General features: G+C 47.6%; 1 protein-coding gene across 5 annotated transcripts in view; it reads right to left on the reverse strand.

Moving 5' to 3' along the window:
• RGS6 (regulator of G protein signaling 6) overlaps window positions 1-17063 on the reverse strand; it is a 188837-nt gene that overhangs the window by 38709 nt on the left and 133065 nt on the right. For all 5 annotated transcript variants that reach the window (XM_068964417.1, XM_068964418.1, XM_068964420.1 and 2 more), the window contains 2 exons: window positions 15034-15159; window positions 6527-6713 (listed from right to left, as the gene is read on the reverse strand). In XM_068964417.1, coding sequence (XP_068820518.1) covers window positions 6527-6713; window positions 15034-15159 — 313 coding nt within the window. The remainder of the gene's footprint in view (window positions 1-6526; window positions 6714-15033; window positions 15160-17063) is intronic.

Below are 17063 nucleotides of genomic sequence, written 5' to 3' on the forward strand. Positions count from 1 at the left end.
AGCTAGCTTGGAATTATGAGACCTCAGGGAATACTAAAGCCATTAATTTTTGTGAGTTCACACATATAAGGATATAGCACTTATTCAAAGAGTTTTCAGGGCTATTGGCTCATTTGATTTCTCAAAAACCCTTAGAGGGCTTAGAGAAGACATCATCCCCGTTTTACAGATGAGAAAACTAAGGCACAAATCTTCAAGATCCTTGCCTGAGATGACAAGGCAAGTGGGTGGCAATGTAGCTCTCCTGATGCCCCAGCATTGAGAACAGAACTCAATCCCTAGCATAAAGAACTGAGTCCATAAAAAAAGCCATGGCTCATTTTTCTTCTTTTTCTCCCCTCACGAAGCTAAATCTGTGAAATTGGAACAACACAGCAAACAGCTGAGGGCTATGGTCACAGCCTACAGACCTTTATGGAAGATTTTATCTTGGCCCAAATTTTCAAAGAAGCCAAATGGATAGGCAAAACACAAGTGCAAATGCTGGGCCCATGCTGACAGGGCGTCTTGTGGGATATTTCCACAGGAAGCAAACACAGGCAATTAACTTTGCTGTAACAATGCCTGTGGTCACATGAAAAAACAAAACCCTCAGAGAGAGCTTACACCCCCTCCCCTGGGGCCCATTTCAAATGAATCCACAAACGGGGCTCGGTCTTCACTCCAGCTACTGACCCCAAATATTCACATGTTTATCGGTTCTTTGACCGCTGTTGGGTGGCTTCTGATCCCAATGAGGGGTGTTCCAAAGGGCTTAGGTGTCATCATTCCCACCTCTCAGATGGGCAAGCTGAGTGACTGCAAGCAAGTGTAAAGGGCTTACAGGAACAGTCCTACAGGCCTAGACAGAGCATGTGACTAGGATCAGAGCCTGGTCCCCGGCTTGGGGATTTTCTCTGGGTCTCTGCATGACAACCTGACCCTCAGCTCTGATATCCCAGGGGCAGTGCTATAGTAGACCTGACAGGCAAGTTGGGAGATCTGAGAGCAAGTTCTGGCTGGATTTTAGCCTTGTCCCCCTTACCTGGAAACCTTGAAGTCACACCTGTGCAGCCGCTGCACGCAGCAGGGCTGGCCAGGCAGGGCGAGGACCATGGTACTTACCGACTGACTTCCCCTCGGTCGCGGGCTCTAGAATACTCAACCCCAATGCAGACACATTCATGGAGATCGGTGAATTACTGTTACTATACCAAGGTCTCCTCTAACCCTCTCTTCCATATAAATGAAAAATTAATGGCTCCCAACCCGTTATCGTCTATCTTTCTGGATTTCTTGAAATGTTTCAATGATTTTCATGGTATATTATTCAGCACAGTGATCTCAAACTCTGCACCCCTGCCCCTCGTCTACTTCTTTATGTCTTAAGAATGGTTTTTATATTTTTAAGTGACTGAGAAAAATCAAAAGGAGAATAATGTTTCATGAGCTTTCAGAGTCCAAAAATAAAGGTTTTCAACACAGCCGTGCCCACTTATTGATGTATTTTCCATTGTTACACTATGACAATGTAGCTGTTTGGGTATGGCAGAACTGAGCACTAGTAATATAGACTATATGACCTACAAAGCTCAAAATTTAAACTGTCTGGCCATTCACAGAAGAAATTCAGCCTTTTAAACCAACTCTTAGTTTAGTGTAAAAGGCAGGCTACAGAATCAACCTATTTGCACAGCCACTCTATACACATGAATTGAGAGAGAGAAAAAAAAGCACTAGAATAGCGGTTATCTCTGGGTACTAAGGTTACCTGCAGTTATGTTAATTTTTTAAACCAAATTTGTTAAACACAAAAGTATAAGAAAACAATATTAATGACATTAATAAGACAGAATTGCAATGTCTTACTGTGGGCCAGACACTGTTACTTGTTGATATGTTTTATTTCACCTAATTCCCTTTCCACAGTACAGGTACCCTTGTATCTCTGTACAGATGAGGGAAGAAGACTCAGGGAGTTTAAGGAACTTGCCCAAGGTCACAGTGCTAGTGAGAAGCACTTGGTGTACTTATGATGAAAACACGCTTGAGAAACAAAGCGGAATGTGCTGAAAAGAGAAACTTGTTTAGGAAGAGTGCTTTACTAGAAGTCACAGAATCCCAGTCCTTACAGATGATGAGGAGGTTACAAATGCTTTCTTTGGGTACCCACATGTCTAGTCTACTTCACTAAGGAGACACAATCCATTGGGTTGGCCAAAAAGTTCACTGGAGATTTTCTGTACAATGTTAACGAAAACCAAAGGAACTTTTTGGCCAACCCAATATTTGTGAGTATGTACCTGAAAAATGGCAGAGAACTGTGCTAATGGAGGGTGTATATCGAGAAGCACGTCAAGGCACGATATGCTGACTTCCCAAGCTTTCCTATCAAATATTTCTTGACTTAGTAACAATATAAATGTCAAGAAATATTTGATAGGAGTGTTGACTAAATTTCAATAGTCAGTTGACTAAACTATAGTGCTTCCACACTTGAAATGCATGTGTTAAGTTGCGTGCGACTCTTTGCGACCCTATGGTCTCTAGCCCATCCGGCTCCTCTGTCCATGCGCATTCTCCAGGCAGAATACTGGAGTGGGTTGCCATGCCCTCTTCCAAGGGATCTCCTCAACTCAGGGATCGAACCTTCATCTCTTATGTCTCCTGCACTGGCAGGCAGGTTCTCTACCACGAGTGCCAGCAACCAGGCAATGAGTGAGCAGCGCTGATATGATTATACTGCTGCTGCTAGTTGGCATTGTGAGTTCGAGGCTGCTCTGTGGTGATGTAGGATAAAGCAAATGACGTGAAGAACTAACACTGTCATCGATAATGCCTTTGAGAATCAGGTTTCTAGAAAAAGGAGACACAGACCTAAGAAAGAAGAGGTTAAATAAAATCCCCTGTAGTTTTGGTATACGCCATCTGTCTCTGGAGGGGTCGGAAACAGGACATGGGCGTCCGGGCCTTGGGGGCGGCAGAGGGGTCACCCTTGTGGCTTTTCCCGGGCCCCATGGGGTGGGGCAGGGTGGGGTCCAGCCGCGGGAGTTGAGCCCTGATGGCGGAGGGCACGCGGTGGTTGTGGACGGCGGGCCTAGGGCTGCACTGCGACTGTGGCCCGAGCGTGGCCCGTGAAGTGGATGTTAAAACGGAGCATTAAACAATGCTTATTCTCTAAATGGCGGTTGAGTGCGAGGTAGCCGTTGCTGAGGCCATCCTCACCAGACGTGGCTGCCTCCTGGAGACGCTTGCCCCAGGATCGCGCAAGACGCTGAGGGCCAGTTGTTCGCGGCCACGTGGTCCGGTCAACAGAGTCCCCGACTAGGAAGCAGTACTTCCACAGGATTGCTTTCCAGATTCCGGAAAAGATTGTGTTAGCTTTAGTTTTGATAATACGCTCAGGTATTATCGCTGCCATTGGATCCACTTAAGCATCTGCCTACACCCCACTCCAGTACTTTTGCCTGGAAAATCCCATGGACGGAGGAGCCTGGTAGGCTGCAGTCCATGGGGTCGCTAGAGTCGGACACGACATGAGCGACTTCACTTTCACTTTTCACTTGCATGCATTGGAGAAGGAAACGGCAGCCCACTCCAGTGTTCTTGCCTGGAGAATCCCAGGGGCGGGGAAGCCTGGTGGGCTGCCGTCTATGGGGTCGCACAGAGTCGGACAGGACTGAAGTGACTTGGCAGTAGTTCTGAATTTGAATGGAAAGTATCAGCATGATTCATGATGTATTTTCATCAGAAACAACCACCACCTATTTCCTAGTTTTGGCCACTGGAAAAGTCTAAAAATGATAACCAACACAGGAACAATGAGTGCCTCGAAATGCCCAGATTATTGTCTCTAAAAATATTTCCCACTAAGAAAAACAAAGGATTCTTAGATTCTTGAAGAACTAGCTGATTCCACGTCTGGGGAAGGGCTCAGATCATCTTAGCTTCCCTGATATTTGGATCGCATCAAAGACTACCAGGGTCATGTCAGAAGGAGCCAACTGGCCAGAGATGGCACAATGCAAGCAGCAACAACAATAATAAACAAAATGGGTTAAAACATAGCAGATATGCTTAAACCCATGGGTTTACAAGGATACTAAAAAACACACAAAAAACCCTAATTGGTCATCATTGGAAGATGACAGTAAACTCTTCATTATTTTTAAAATTGGCAAATAGAGGAAATGATTCAAACATATATTCCATCTTTCTTATGTGAATTGTATTACTAGATAATCAAATAGTAGATGCATTTGACTATTTGTACTTCACTTAATAAATGAAGCAAGAATGACAGGATTAAAACATCATTTTGTAACCCCTAATTAACTGATGGGTCTAAACTATGAACATCAATGGCTGCGAAAACCACAAAGGGAAATGGCTAGACATCATACGCCTTCTGACAAGAGAGCACAGCACAGTCTAGGAAGTAGTTTTGCCCACAAAAATCAAGCTAAAATCTGATTAAATATCTAAGTCAAACTAGCAATTTATAGGAAATGCAGATGGTAGGACGCATTAAATAGCAACACAAGGTTGCAAACAGAAAAATCCAGACTGTGGAATCTCTCCAGCACAAAAGACCCAACTTCTTCCTCCAATAAACTGCAAGGGTGAGGAGAACATAAAAGGAGCCTGTATATTACAATGTACTTAAAAGACAAGGCGAGCTGCATGTGTGGGCCTTATTTGGATTCTGATTTTGAATAAGAATTTAAAAATGGCATTTAGGAAATACTGTGAACTTGAACACTCACAGGACATTTGATGATATTAAGAGATAATCGCTAATTTCTTAAAGGTATTGCGGGAATGTTAAGACCAAAAGGTCAGTTTCTGTTAGAGATACATACCTAAGTATTTTACAGATGGAATGGTTAAGTTTTGCATTTGTTTTAAAACTAATGGTGAAAAAGTAGGCGAGGACATAGATAAAATGAGATCGGTCTTGTATTTGATGATTGCTGAGGCTGGATGAGGGTTCACAAAGTTTTTACTTTTCCATAAAAAATGCCCACAAATTTCAATAATAAAACATTAAAATAAATCCTTTCTGACATCTTGCTCAGAGTGATAATACTGGGCAGGGACTATGATGCTCTGACAAATATCCCTTTGAAACATCTCATCTCAAAAAACATGAAACATCTGTATTATGAATGATGGAGAGTTGAGGATTGTGCTTCAGATTGTTCATCTGGGGACTTCCCCATCACCCATGGAGCTTCTCCATCACCCACGGGGCTTCTCCATCACTTATGAAGCTTCTCCATCATTCTCCTCACCAGGATAATGTCACTATATGCTTGGTACACATACACACACACATACAAAAATCTATCAGAAAAAAAAAAAAAAGATTTCTTGTGACTTAAGTATTTCACTTTGAAGCTGCAAAGGGTGTGAGGGAGTCAGGATGTCATAAAGCTAAGTCACTGAACTCTACAAAACCAAATCTACCTGGCCCAGGCATTCAGTGGAACTCATGACCAGGGGGGTCACATGAAAGACAGTTGTGGTGTTGAGGCTGCTAAGTGTTTCCATTCTGAAGTTCTGAGCAAATAACAGGGCAAATTGGGATGACGAGGCCACTGTTTCTCTCCTCATGCCATTATCTGCACCAGAGACTGAGTTTCCTAAATTAGATGATAATGTCTGTGGGAGGGCATTTCTCACCTGGGGACCCCACAGGTGCAAGAGATGAAGAGGGTTGAGGACACAGAGCAAAACCTTAAGCCCTGTCACCGGGTGTGGGATGGTGGCAGGAAACAAAATTTAGGGGCCAGGAAGTGAGAAATGGATCTGATGTTTATCTCTGGAGATGGCGTCTCTCAGCCCTCAAGTTAAGCTTGCCTTTTAGGGCGGCTTCTGTTTCTTCCACCAGCTTCACCAGCATCTGTGTGCTAGTGGTGCTGTGCAGAGTCGTGCATCCTTCCCTGTCACCCCCCTGCCCGCCAACTCATGGGTTCCTTACACCCCAGAGCTCATTCACTTATTGGTGACATTGCCTGTTTCCCTGCCTTTCTCTCCTACTAGCCTTTAACTTCCTCGAGGGCAGGAGCTTTGGTCTGTTTCCGGTGGTATTTCATCACATGGCACATGGCATGGAATTCAGACGTGCTCCATCACTGCAGGATTGGTGATCACAGTGCAGGGCGGTGGTTATGAGCATGGTCTTGATCCCTGGCCCTCCAGCCCACTCTCCCCACTTTGTTGATGTTGTGCTCTACTTTTCAGATTTTACTATGACTTACTATAGGACTTCGGGTTTTGTAAAACACTTTTGAGATTTTCCTGGAAAAGGCACACACATAATGGTAAATTTCTATTTCTACGTAATAACGTAACTCATTTAGGAAAAGCAGTCCTCCTGGAATTGCACTGGGCAGCCACCTGGAATGGTCCCCATTGATGGCCTCATAAATAAAGGCTGAGATTATAACTACATACAACACCTTGGATGTGTGTTCAAGGACTCGAGTAGTGGAGTCGACACATGAACATCTTGGGACAGAACTATTTGATGAGATGAGCAAACCTGGGCATCTTCGAATGTGTATCTCCCTCCATCCTTGACATTCTGACTGGTTATCTCATAGCTGTGAGAATCCAGGTTGATTGCGCTTGGGGCCCCGGGAGCCAGAAACTCTTGCCAGATTTCTTCCACCCTCCTGGCCACATCCTGGAGGGGCTGTTTCTTGAGATCTTGGACTGCCAACCAGAACCTGAAACAGAAGCACAAGGACAGTTTGTTCCAGGGGCTCCGACAGTAGCTGCTCTGTGGGACGTGGTCCTGGAACTGACATCCCATGGCACTCATTCTTTGTCCCCCAGCTGTCCCAGTAGCCATGTCCAAGGTCATGAAGGCTACAAGGACTGCTGAGAATACAAAGGTGCTCCATCATTGCACTAAATGTATGTTAGAAGATTGCCTTGCTTCTGGTTACCAAAAAGAGATTTTTCTCTCTCTACCTCAAGGTTTCTCAGCCTCGGTACTGTTGCCATTTTGGGCTGGATAATTCTTTGTTGTAAGAGTCGCCTTGTACATAGAAAGATATGTAGCAGCAACCTTGGGTTTGGCCCATCAGATGCCAGGGGCATTCTCTCCGCACCTGTGACAACCAGAAAGTTTCTGGCCATTACCGAATGTCTTCTGGGAGGTAAATTCACCCTTGGGAGAGAACCAATGTCTGACATAGAAGCCACGACCCAGACAATGTGAGTTCCTTTTCCATATCTGGTGGGGATCAGTTGGAGGTATTCAAATGAAAGAAAGATCCCAGAAGCAATAGTATCTTGGAGCCATTAAGAATATTTGAGCTGGAAGGACCCAGCCATACATACTGTTGATAGAGAAATGGAGCCTATTTGCAGCATCAATGTGGGCATGGTGTTTGGCATGTTCCCTGGAGGAGGGCATGGCAACCCGCTGCAGTATTCTTGCCTGGAGAATCCAGGCAAAGACTGGGCTTGGACTGTAGCCCGCCAGGCTTCTCTGTCCATGGGGTTGCAAAGAGTTGGACACAACTGAGCGACTAAGCACAGCACAGGTGCTCAGAAAATGTCTGTTGGATTGCAGGTGGGCTCATCTGGAACAAAGCTGAAGGGACATATATCGGGGGTCCCTCTACAAAAGATTCTCCAGGGATTGCTGGAGAGAGAAGCCTCCTGTTCACGACTATATTTGCCTCTCATGAATCCCTCAGCATCTGCGTGGTGCTGGAGGGCTGGGCGTGCACTGTAAGCTCTTTTCTGCTGAGAACAGCAGCCGCCAGGGCGAAAGCTTGGACAACAGCTCCCTGGGTCGTGACGATGGTTCCCAAGGCAACCCTGGAGAGGGATTTCAGCAGGACTCAGGTCTGGGTGGCATATTTTGTGTCCTGTGGACAAAACAGGCCAGTTTCCCCATCAATGAGACGGGAGGACAGGTCCCTGGCTGTGTGGTTCCTGCAGCCACGGGAATCACACGTACTCAAGTCAACGAAAGGGCAGGAACAAGAGAAGCTGAACCATGACATGGAGGAAGGTGCATTCAATCTGTCATCGAATTTCACCCAAAGTAAGAGGCACTTTTTTTTTTTTAAAGGTTAAGCATGTTTTTCTGTTGCTCTTCAGAGGTGTGTGGAGCCATGTGCATGGCCTAAAGGTGCCACCCAGTGGCCAACTCGGGTAACGCAGCTTCATTTCCACCAGGAAAGAAGACTGGGGGGCGGGGCCGGGGGAGTGGTCTCTGCGTGTGGGTCTGAGTTTGTGCGCGACACGAGCTCTGTGAGTTTCAACTCTCCCCCTGATTTACCATTTGGCATTCTGATGATCTCGCTAAAGAAAACCCTCATGGTTTTCTCGCCAAGACCAAGAGGCAGGGAGAAGCCTTGACGGCTTGAGGAAGATGAGGAAGTCCTGCTTCCAGCTGTGCTGCCTTCTTGGCATCGCTGTCTTCCTGGGCTTCTCTCTCCTCCTGGCGCGGTGGGTTCAGAGCAGGGGGAGGGGTATGTGGACGGGTCTGAGCACGTCCCATCCCGGTGTAACTGTGAAATACTCTCAGGCCCCGTGGTTGGGTGCTGTAGGGGCAGCCTCACGGTGACCACAGGTCGGGAGGGGCCTGGGTGGTAAGGCCTGGGGCTCCTGCCACTGACGTTGGCCTCACTTGCCCTTTAACACCAGCCCTCTATCTTTCTGCTCACCTCAGGTCTTTCCTAATCCTGTCCTCTGGCTACCCAGGGACACAGTAGCCAGTCTTTAACCAGAGTCCAGACTAGGGGTGGTGGTGGAGCAGGGAGGGAGTTGGGCAGAGTTCAAAGGGGGCTGTTAACTGATCAGTTGTTCAGAAGGGTCTTTGAAGCTCAGCTGGGAGGGGGAGTCTCCTCTACCCCCTTGGCCATTCCCTAAGTTCCCTTGGTCTCTCTGCACCCCCACTCCCACCGAGGTTTGCCATGAAATGAAGGAGGTAGCCAAGTGCTTTCAAGTGAAAACGGTCAGCTGGTGAAGACAGTACCTACAAAGGCTTTCTTCTCCCAGAGGACCATGTTCGATGGGCAGGTAAAATTTAGGAAATCGGCTCTAAAGAGAGGAGCTAGTGTTGGTTTTTGGAAGGTTTTTGGAAGAAGACTGACGTGTAGCTTTGTGAGTCCCTGGCAGCTCTAGGGAGTCACCTCTGGCTGAGTGCTGGGCTGGAAGCAACTCCTTTGGGCCAGCGTCCATCCCAAGCCTACCGGACTCTGCAATTTCTTATACAAATGAGGATGATTTCCTGATGCCTCAGTCAGGGTCATGTGGGCGTCACCTTTTGTCTCTTGTCTCAGACTGCTCTGAGATGGAGCACTGGGCAGGCCCCGAGGACCCTGCAGCTTCTGAAAGCCGCAGGCTCCCCATGGTTCCTGAGGCCTTAGCAGTCCTTTCGGCAGAATGAGTTGGGAGCTACATTAATGCACATCAGCTGGGTATAGAGAAGTCTGGGGCAGGTGGGAAGGGAAATTTCTGAATCAAATATAATCAACTTTTACACACAAAAAATCAAAAGGTTCCCTTTATCAGATAAAACCAAGAGTTTTTAAAAAAGTATAAAAAGAAACAACAGGCATGTTGGAGGAGGAGGAGAAATAGAAGGAGGAGCTGAGGGGGACGAAGGGGAGGGGGAGGACAGGGAGAAAGAGGGATGACACCCCCCCGACAGCAGTCTTCTCTCCTGCACGCATGGGGACCCTCTCGGCCTTCCATCTGCCTTGGAGATGACCTGCCTTATCTCTCTCAGGTGACAGTAAAAATGTCGTCACAACCCCATCCTGACATCCCATATGTGTTTACCATAACCGGCTTCGAAGAACCTTTGTGCCAGTTTGAAATTCAGTACAGGCTCGGTTTCCCTTGTGGCTCAGCTGGTAAAGAATCCACCCACAATGTGGGAGACCTGGGTTCGATCCCTGGGTTGGGAAGATCCCCTGGAGAAGGGAAAGGCTACCAGTCCAGTATTCTGGCCTGGAGAATTCCATGGACTGTAATAGTCCGTGGGGTCACAAAGAGTCGGACATGACTGAGCGACTTTCACTTTCACAGGCTAGGTTTGTATTGGCCATCTGTGAGCCCACGGGCCTGAGCTGGGGGCTCTGAGCCCCGGCTGCCCGGCCACCCTCCCCTCGAAAGAGCCCTAGAAGCGCCCCTCGCCTATCTCTTACAGACGGATGGGAGGCCCACTGAGGCCTGCGCTGGTCCGCTCTTATCCCAAGCCCGCAGCTACCGCTGCTTCTCCAGGATGCCAGCGGGGAGGAGAGACTGTCAGCGGCCCTGGATCCGCCCACCCTGCATAAGCCTCCGTGCCTGCTGGTGGCAGAAGGGCTGTCACGACTGGCAGGCTAGGCGGATGCGTGGGTACCAGGGAGATCACCTGTCCTGCTTTGTTGGAGTTGGCAGAGTCAGGGGAGGCAGCCCAGGGCCGACATCCGATCCATGTCATTGGCTTAGGAATGCCCGTGGGGGGCAACCGGGCTTCTCGGGGAGGCAGCCTGGGCTCAGAACCACCCCACCCCACCCCCCAGACCGAGCAGCTGGGGATGGGACTTGAGGGCCATCCAGGGCTGCCCCAGGTGGCCTTCTGTCTCCCGTGGGGGCGGGGTGCTGACATGGAATGGGGTCTCCTCCTCAGGGCTGGCTGCAACAAGGGGAACCATGAAGCAGCGGGCAGCGCTCCGTCCTTCCAGGAGGTCTGGCCAGGCCCTGGTTCCTTGCTTACCTATCTTCTCATCAACTAGGATTGTCATGTGTTAGAAAAACCCAGCTTTTCATTTGTTCCCGGGAAAAGCCAGCTCCACGCAGAAGGAAGGGCCTCTGTGCCCTCTGCTGGCCAACAGAGACTCCAGGAACAACTGCTGCTACTTGACTTGGTCTCTGTTTGGGCTGGGATCTCAGCACCAGCAGCACCAGCTGAGCTGAGTGACATTCGCGGGGCAGTGGCCCAAATGCCACAGGTTGTCCGAGTGCCGGGTGAGCACCTCTGTCCCCATGAATCATGTGTTCAGTTCTCGGGAAAGCCCACCAGGCCTGGCCCACCTCCCAGGGTCTTCCTAGGACTCGGGGCAACTGGGAGGCTGGAGCGCTTCAGGACAAACTGCTAACACTCCTGCGCTCTCTTTAATTGCTTCTCCCTTCAACTGACACTGTGTGGAACCAGGATAATCAATCTGCAGGTTAGAAGAACAACCATGTTCTCTCAGGAGACGTTACAGCTCATAAAAAATGTACGGGGGACGCTCTTGGCTGCGGGTTTTGACTTTTAACTCGTGCCCTGCCGAGCGGCAGTGGTGGTCAAGTCAGGGAGGATGAAGACTTGTGCAGGTCGTAGGACTTCCCTGGCGGTCTGGTGGCTGAGACTCTGCGCTTCCACAGCAGGGGGCGTGGGTTTGATCCCTATGAACTAAGATTCTGTGTGCCTCTTGGCACAACCAAAAAAAAAAAAAAGATCTGTTGTGCAAGAGAGGGGGCAAAGGTGGCAAGGGGCAAGGGGTTCCTGTCTCCCCGAAAGCACACAAAGAAAAGAGAGGGACCAAGCCAGACCACGCCCTGGGACCCTCTGCTTCAGAACCAGGAGGTCCCACCTTGCATGCATTCTAGAGGCTCTGAGCAAACAGCTGTCTCCCGTGGGGGATGCCCACCCTATCCAAATGGAGCCCTGGGCTCAGCCTACAAACAGCCTGCAACCATGAGCCCTGCTGTGTGCCGCAAATGCCCTGGCCACGTGGCCTGCAGTGCTCAGAGGTGTTGCCCCTCCCTCATCTCACAGGCTCACCCCCCAAAAAATGATGAAAGAAGATGTCCACTTGTATGATCACAGACCTCTTTCCTTCAAGGATCCAGGGTGACCTTTCGCTGTGGGGAGAGCAACACCTATGCCTCTTTGGGGCTCCTCTTCTCTGTATTCTGAAGCGCTGGCAGAGACTGAACCACTTGGCTGGTGAGCTGGCAAGATTTTTCTAGGTGTCATGCAAAAACGTCATGCTCTAAGTACCCCTTTCACTGGAGAGATGCAAAGGAGCTTGCGGAGACAGACGTGGAGAAGCCTTTGCAGTGCCTCTAGCTGAGTCCTGGTCAGTCTCTCTCTTTCCCTCCCCTGATCCAAGGCCAGCTGCCTGGGCTTGACCAGTCCAGGGGAGGAAGGACCATCCTGGCATGGCCAGCACCACAGGTGGGCAGTGTCCTTGAGCTGTGCCACATGGCATGGCCCTGGCGTTCACCTTTACAGGGACCACAGGGGAGGTGCAGCCACAGGGCCCCCTGAGGATGCCCTGGGTGAGAGGTGAGATGCATTCAACTCTGCATCCTCAGGACCTGGGTCACAGCGGATGTCAGGCTGGTATCTGTGGCCACAGGAATGACTGCAAATGGAGGGGGAGGAAAGGACCTGGTTCCAGGCGACCCAAGAGTCCTAAAGTTGTGTGATTTAAAACCAAAGCTTCCCCCATATATCCAATTATGCTGAATATCATACAAGTAGAATTTGGGCTTGCAGAGAGGATTTTAGAAGCTCTTGGGCTATACTTTTTATCTCAGGCTGTTCAATTTCCTTTATCCGCTCTCCTGTCACGGATCAGAAGGGACCCTCTTTAAGTCTGGATTTATGCATTCACGCTGGGGGAGGAGATTAGTTACTGCACACTCACACCTGCTCACATGCACTCTCTCACCCAGGACTGACTGCAGCCCTCCTGGAGCGAGGCGCTGGCAGAGTATGGCAGGTAAGGCAGGAGGAGGCGCTGACACCTGCCAGGGACACCCTCCTCCGTGTGCTTCTGGCCTGAAATGCATGCAGATTTCATGGTCCTGGCTACACTCAGACTGGGCAAGGCAGTGCTAAACCAGTTGATGGTCCCACCCCGGGGCCCCTCACAAGGACCAGGATGCTGTGGTCATCCTTCCAAATCTCCACAATGGTGCAGGTGGCTAAGAAATAGCCAGGTTATGGGAGCCTCTATACAGTTCCATGGGCTTTTGGAATAGCTCAGTTGGTAAAGAATCTGCCTGTAATACAGGAGACCCAGGTTCGATCCCTGGGTGGGGAAGATCCCCTGGAGAAGGAAATGGCAACGAACTCCAGTATTCTTGCCTGGAAAATCCCATGGACAGAGGAGCCTGGCTATAGTCCATGGGGTTGCACAGAGTTGGACATGACTTCGTGACTAAACCACAAACCACACAACACTCCGTCTTGGGGTCCCCGTGGACAGGGATGAGCAGGGAACATGGGGAGAACCCCCAGGGCTAGCTCATGGGGACCAAGCTGAAGGTGGGATTTGAGGCTGAACTAGTCATGCAGAGTCTGCCTGGGCACAGCATGCTGGCCACAGAGAGGGTGGTTTCCCACCCAGGACACTTGCAGGCACGGCCTAGGAGGCTGGTCTGAGCACCATCCTGATTAAGTGGTCTAGAGTCAAGCCTTCTATCACAAATACTCAATCAGCAATTGAAGCAAAGTGTAGAATAATGCCTCAGCACAAGGAAAGAGCTCTTCTGTGTCATAACCTGAAATCAGATACTCAGCCTTATCTGGTTTACAATAGGTACACAGCTGCCTGGAACGGCCTTGCTATTCGAGTTAATCAGCATCTACCCATCCTCCCAGGACTGCGTGGTGTGTGAGAGTCCCCCCCCCCCCCCCCAACAGCTCCGCTCTCAGGGTCTTCCAGCTGAGAGCAGCCCCCCTCTCTCTTTCTCGTCTACATCAGTATCTTGTACACTCTTTAAAGCCCAGCTTACGATGTGCCTACTCTGGTAGGATGTTTTGAAAACATTACCAAAACGGTTCTCAGAGTTTACACTCATTTATATTCATTTAATGATTTAAGGATTTCTTGTGTGTTTTTCTCAAGGACCAACAAAGTTGCTGCAGGCAAAGATCATGCATCTTGTCTTTCTTACATCCCCTCCGCAGATTCTTGGGGGCTGGAGACAGCATAGGTGTGTGATAAATATCATTGATTGATGTACGGGACTGATATGGTCTCCAACTCCAAATATATAACATGGATTTTGTACATTAACACTATAGCACACAGTCTTTTGTTCACAGAGTATGGTCTTTTTAAAGGAAAAAAAAATTAATAAAGTCACTCTTTGGAAAAATGCCATTGGAAGATGGGAATTAACTTTTATGTAAAATAGAGCCTGGTGCCAAGAAGACACTGAGATTTCCATCTTATCCACTGAGAAGCCATCACTTGGCCAAGATGAGTCAGGGTCTTAGATGTCACATTTTCTGTATGTCTCTGTTTCTACATCTAATACAATGAAAGCCTGAATAAATCCCGGGTTACTCAGTTTTGCATGACCACCATCCCTACCCCTTTGTACAAAGCTCCCTTGCTTTTCTCTTATAATGAACCCCATGTTTTAGAAGTTTTTTTTTCCTACTAGACAGTAACTATCAACACATTAGTACATTTTCCCCATCTTGATTACTCATAGACCAATAGAACAATCAATGTTTTCACTGGCGTTAAGTGACCAAAGTAATCACTACATGGAGTTGCTCGAATTCCCCCCCAAAAGGAAAAGTACATTTCAGTTAGCTTTTATAGTTATGTCTCCAGTTCTTGAACAGTATTTACTGTGACTTCTTGAAATTCTGAAGTGAACCCACTGACTCCTCTTTCTTCTGGTTAGCCTGTCAAGTATTCAGGACCCCAGAGACTGGAAAGTTTTAAAGGGAAAGGTCTTTGAGCTCCCTTTCTGCCATGGAGTTCCATGGTTTTATGGTTTTAGTGTAAGGATGGTGTCATTAAATCCATTCGACCATTGACTTATTATTGAAGACATGTTTCCAATAGCTTGAACACATGTCATCTGGATTTAAAGAACCAAAAATTGTGGTGTTGGTGGGTGTTCATCCAGTGATAATAAAGCTTGAACATAAAGTTTGTTCTCCAACCTTGGCCACATTAATTGGAATTTGAATTTGAGCCATAGCATTTGACTGAGAAAGGGAGGTGTCCAGAGAAACCAATGCTGCAAATTTCTTCACAAACACCTGCACACAACTCAAACCTTGGAGAGATGTACCTGAGGTTTTCTGAACTGAATTCCGACTCCAGGAATCGTAGAAACTGGTCCCGCCCCACCTGGTCCTTCAAGATCTCATCGAAAGAGAAGCCCCATCTCTTCACTCGCTGCTGGCTGGGCTCTTTGCTTTGGGAGAGGGAACAAAGGTTTAAAGGGTGATCAATACCAGGCAGAAACCTGTGGCACAGTTTCTTCAACAACTCAAATTTATTTAGCTGTCACAGGCCAAAGGGAAATGTCTCATTTAAGTGACAGAGTCCATCAAACCTGCACAAATCCTGAATGCGGACTTTTTTACACCAACACTAGCCAAAGGTAAAAGTCTCTTTAAAGAAGGTGTTTGAAAGGGGCCACGTCGAGGGGATGCTTGTCAAGTGCTGCTTACAGGACAACTCCACTGATTTGGCTTTCCTGGGCCACCTGTCAGTCACGGGTCCAACTCTTGACTCCATCATTTTATTTTTTTTACTTAAAAACTGAGGATGCTTTGTGAATCTGATCTTTCGTCAAAGATGCTGCCCCCACCTCCTGCCCCTTCCTCAATTCCCAGGGGAAAAACAGAGTCCAGTTTAGAACCAAGTGATGTTCAACTGATCAGAAATATGCCAGCTCATCCAGGATAAACCCGATACAGGTGCTTAGAAGCAGAATGTTGCATCCATTCATTGATTTAACCACCACCTGCACAGTGTCTACAATGGTCTAGGCATCGTTCCCAGCCTTCACACCTGTTAACTCACTGAGTCCTTAAAACTACTCTGAAGAATGTACTAACACCATCCCCATTTTGCAGATAGGGAAGCTGAGGCCTGGTGACAATTTACCCAAAGACCCACTAGGAAGGGATGGAGCTGAGGCTCAAGTCCAGACAGTGTGGTTCCAGAACACAGCTCTCAGCTCTGCCGTGCTGCCTCACGTCCACGGGACTCTCTCCAAACCAAAGTGTAGGGACGGGGCACAGAGAGTTGGTCTTATTCATTTGGTGTTGGAAGATGAAGATATTTCCTTCTGCTTCTGTCTTTCCATTTATAGTTCCTTTGCTGTATTTACTCCTCTGACTTCTTTAAGCAGCAATAGGTTTCCAGTTCATGAGCTATATACTGCTATCTCTCACTCAAGTGGTAGTCTGTGGACCAGCAGTAGAATCTCAGGACCCATCTGACCCGTGGAATTGAAATCCACAGCTTAGCAAGATCCCTGGGTGATTTAGTGCACATTAAACTCTGAGACACATTGGTCTACCAATATTTATTTTCCTCCCTTTTTTGATATCCATTGATTTATTGATATTTAATTTAGGTCCAAAAAGAATCAGAGGTTTACAGGAACACACAATTACAAAACCAAAACAACAATAACAAAATCCCCAAGCCCTTAAACATAGGCAAGTATAATAATAAGAACAAGGGATGGTAAATCTTGGTTGTTGTCATTTAGTTGCTACGTCATGTCCAACTCTTTTGTGACCCCATGGACTGTAGCTTACTAGGTTCCCCTGTCCATGGGATTTCTCAGGCAAGGTTACTGGAGTGGGTTGCCATTTCCTCCTTCAGGGGATCTTCCCAACCAAGAGATCAAATCCATGTCTCCTATACTGGCAGGTGGATTCTTTACCACTGAGCCACCAGGGAAACCCAAATATAGGAAAGAATAGTAATAAAAACAAGTGATGATAAGTCTTAGTAGGGGATGGTTATTATACCAAAAACCTAGGCTAGGGGAACTACTGCCAGTGAACAAAAAAAATTTTTAGAGCTTCCTTGGAGCCAAGATGGATTGCACCACTCTCAACATTTGAAAGAGGTAATATGTAAGTTTGCCAGTAAAGACAACTTTTGCTCTAGTATTGAATTATAAGAGGAATTGTCTCACAAGTCTTTACATAAGGAGCAATGAAACAATGAATGATATTTCTGATACCTTTATTTAAAAAAAAAGTGCAGGAAACTTTTACATACAGCTATTGGGTTGCCAAAAAGTTCATTTGAGTTTTTTCATAACATGCAAACTTCTCAAGAGTTTAATGTGCA

The sequence above is a fragment of the Capricornis sumatraensis genome, chromosome 2, assembly GCF_032405125.1.
Source record: "Capricornis sumatraensis isolate serow.1 chromosome 2, serow.2, whole genome shotgun sequence".
NCBI classification, from domain to species: Eukaryota; Metazoa; Chordata; class Mammalia; order Artiodactyla; family Bovidae; genus Capricornis; species Capricornis sumatraensis.